The sequence below is a fragment of the Geospiza fortis genome, unplaced genomic scaffold, assembly GCF_000277835.1.
Source record: "Geospiza fortis unplaced genomic scaffold, GeoFor_1.0 scaffold432, whole genome shotgun sequence".
Taxonomy (NCBI): Eukaryota; Metazoa; Chordata; class Aves; order Passeriformes; family Thraupidae; genus Geospiza; species Geospiza fortis.
The window spans coordinates 609,666-611,615 of record NW_005054436.1 but is presented as its reverse complement, the minus strand read 5'-3'; the positions used below and the strand labels follow the sequence as shown (position 1 = coordinate 611,615).

General features: G+C 61.7%; 1 protein-coding gene across 1 annotated transcript in view; it reads left to right on the top strand.

The window, feature by feature from the left end:
• The window catches only part of LIN28A (lin-28 homolog A), a 7,069-nt gene that overhangs the window by 4,119 nt on the left and 1,000 nt on the right, over window positions 1–1,950 (top strand). The window contains 1 exon segment of the mRNA XM_014309504.1: window positions 1,751–1,941. Within this exon segment, the coding sequence (XP_014164979.1) occupies window positions 1,751–1,941 (191 nt within the window).

Sequence of the window (1,950 nt, the reverse complement as noted above, 5' to 3'; positions counted from 1 at the left end):
CACGGCTGGGCCAGCTGGGGCTGTAAACGCCCTGAGAGGAGCCACGGGAGGTGGTTGGGCTCGGCCCCTGCTCCCAGGGCTGCCTCCCGTGCCAGGGAGGGATGATCAGCCCCTCTGGGGCGTGCTGGGGCACCCCTCGGATGTGCTGAGGACTCTCTGGGATGTGCTGGTGCCTTGGGCCCAGAGCTCCTGCACGGGGCAGCTGGGTCAGTGCTGGGGAGCAGTGTTTGATCACTGTTTGGGGGGTTTGTCAGGGGTTGATGGTGCTGGCACTGCCCAGGTGGTGCTGGCACTGCCCAGGTGGGCACAGGGGGCTGTGACACTCTGTCATGTCCTTGTTGTCATTTGGGACCCCAGAGCTCAGGTTTGGCTCTCCCTTGAGGCAGCAGGAGCAGGTCAGAGAGCAAAGGAGGGTCCCTGTGGCCACCCGATCACTGTTTGGGGGGTTTGTCAGGGGTTGATGGTGCTGGCACTGCCCAGGTGGTGCTGGCACTGCCCAGGTGGGCACAGGGGGCTGTGACACTCTGTCATGTCCTTGTTGTCATTTGGGACCCCAGAGCTCAGGTTTGGCTCTCCCTTGAGGCAGCAGGAGCAGGTCAGAGAGCAAAGGAGGGTCCCTGTGGCCACCCTGGGTCCCATCCCAGCTCCCAAGGGGATCCAGGGCCTGGGGGTGACTTGGCCCAGAACATGGGGTCTGTCCCACCCTGGGCTGGGCCCCCAGGCACAGAAAGGGAGGGGAAAAGCAGCAGAAAAAGGGGTCTCAAGGGTTGCTCCTCGAGCTCTGCTGCGCTCCCATTTCTCTCGTACACAGGCACATCCCGCAAGACCCTGCCAAGAAAATTCCCTCCTAGAACCCAACATCTCCATTTCTCCCCTGTCTGTTTTTCCGTGGGCTGTTTCCCCGTGACTCCGGGTGGGATCCAGAGCAGGGCTGGGAGCAGGCGGTGCCTGCCCGTCCCGCGCAGCGCTCACGGAGCCGCGGTGCGGGGAGAACGGGAGAGCGCACACGTGACGGGAGCTCTCCGGCCATGAATGGGACATGCTCCATTCATAAATGCAGGGTGGTGCTGCAGCCGCGCAGGCGTTGGGAATCCCCAGGGCAGGAGCAGGAGCTGCTCCTCCCTCTGAATTCAGCAAATCCCCTGAATTCGCTGCTCCTGCTCCTTGTGGCTCTGCGGATGCCGAGCTGGAGCTGCTGCGCCCGGGCACAGCAGCAGGGATGCTCAGGGCACAGGGAGGGGACAGAATTCCCCCCTGCCTCACCCAGCTCTGCTCCTTAGGAATTTGTTCTGCTGAAATGGACAGAGCCCCTCAAAGTGGAGTGGGGTTCTCCTGTCACCTCACAACCCCCCCAGTTCCCAGCCTGGTTTGTTCTTGGCTCCCCTGCTTCGATTGTGTGGTGATAACCGATGTGGTGTTCCTGGAAGGAATGGGAGAAGCTCCCAGCAGTGATAATCCTGTGCCAAATGGCTGCTTAATTAATTATTGCAGGCAGTTAAAGGGCTTGAGCCGAGCTGAGCTGTGCTGGGGGAACAGTGCCAGCCTGCAGCCTCCTGGCCTTGCCACAGGGCCTGCCACTCGTACCACTGGGCAAAGCCTCAAGATTCTTTTGTATTCAAATAAAAGCAGAGCCAAGGGACAGGCAGAGGGGGACATTTGCAGCTCTCGTGGTGCAGGAGGGCTTTGTGCTGTGCCTGGAGAACCCCCAGCCCTGTGCTGACCCCCATCTCTCCCTGTGCCCCCTCCCCAGAGCAAGCTCCACATGGAGGGCTTCCGCAGCCTGAAGGAGGGCGAAGCTGTCGAGTTCACCTTCAAGAAATCATCCAAAGGCCTGGAGTCCATCCGGGTGACCGGCCCCGGGGGCGTCTTCTGCGTCGGCAGCGAGAGGAGGCCCAAGGGGAAGAGCCTACAGAAGAGCAGAACCAAAGGAGACCGGAGAGGGCTGGGCCG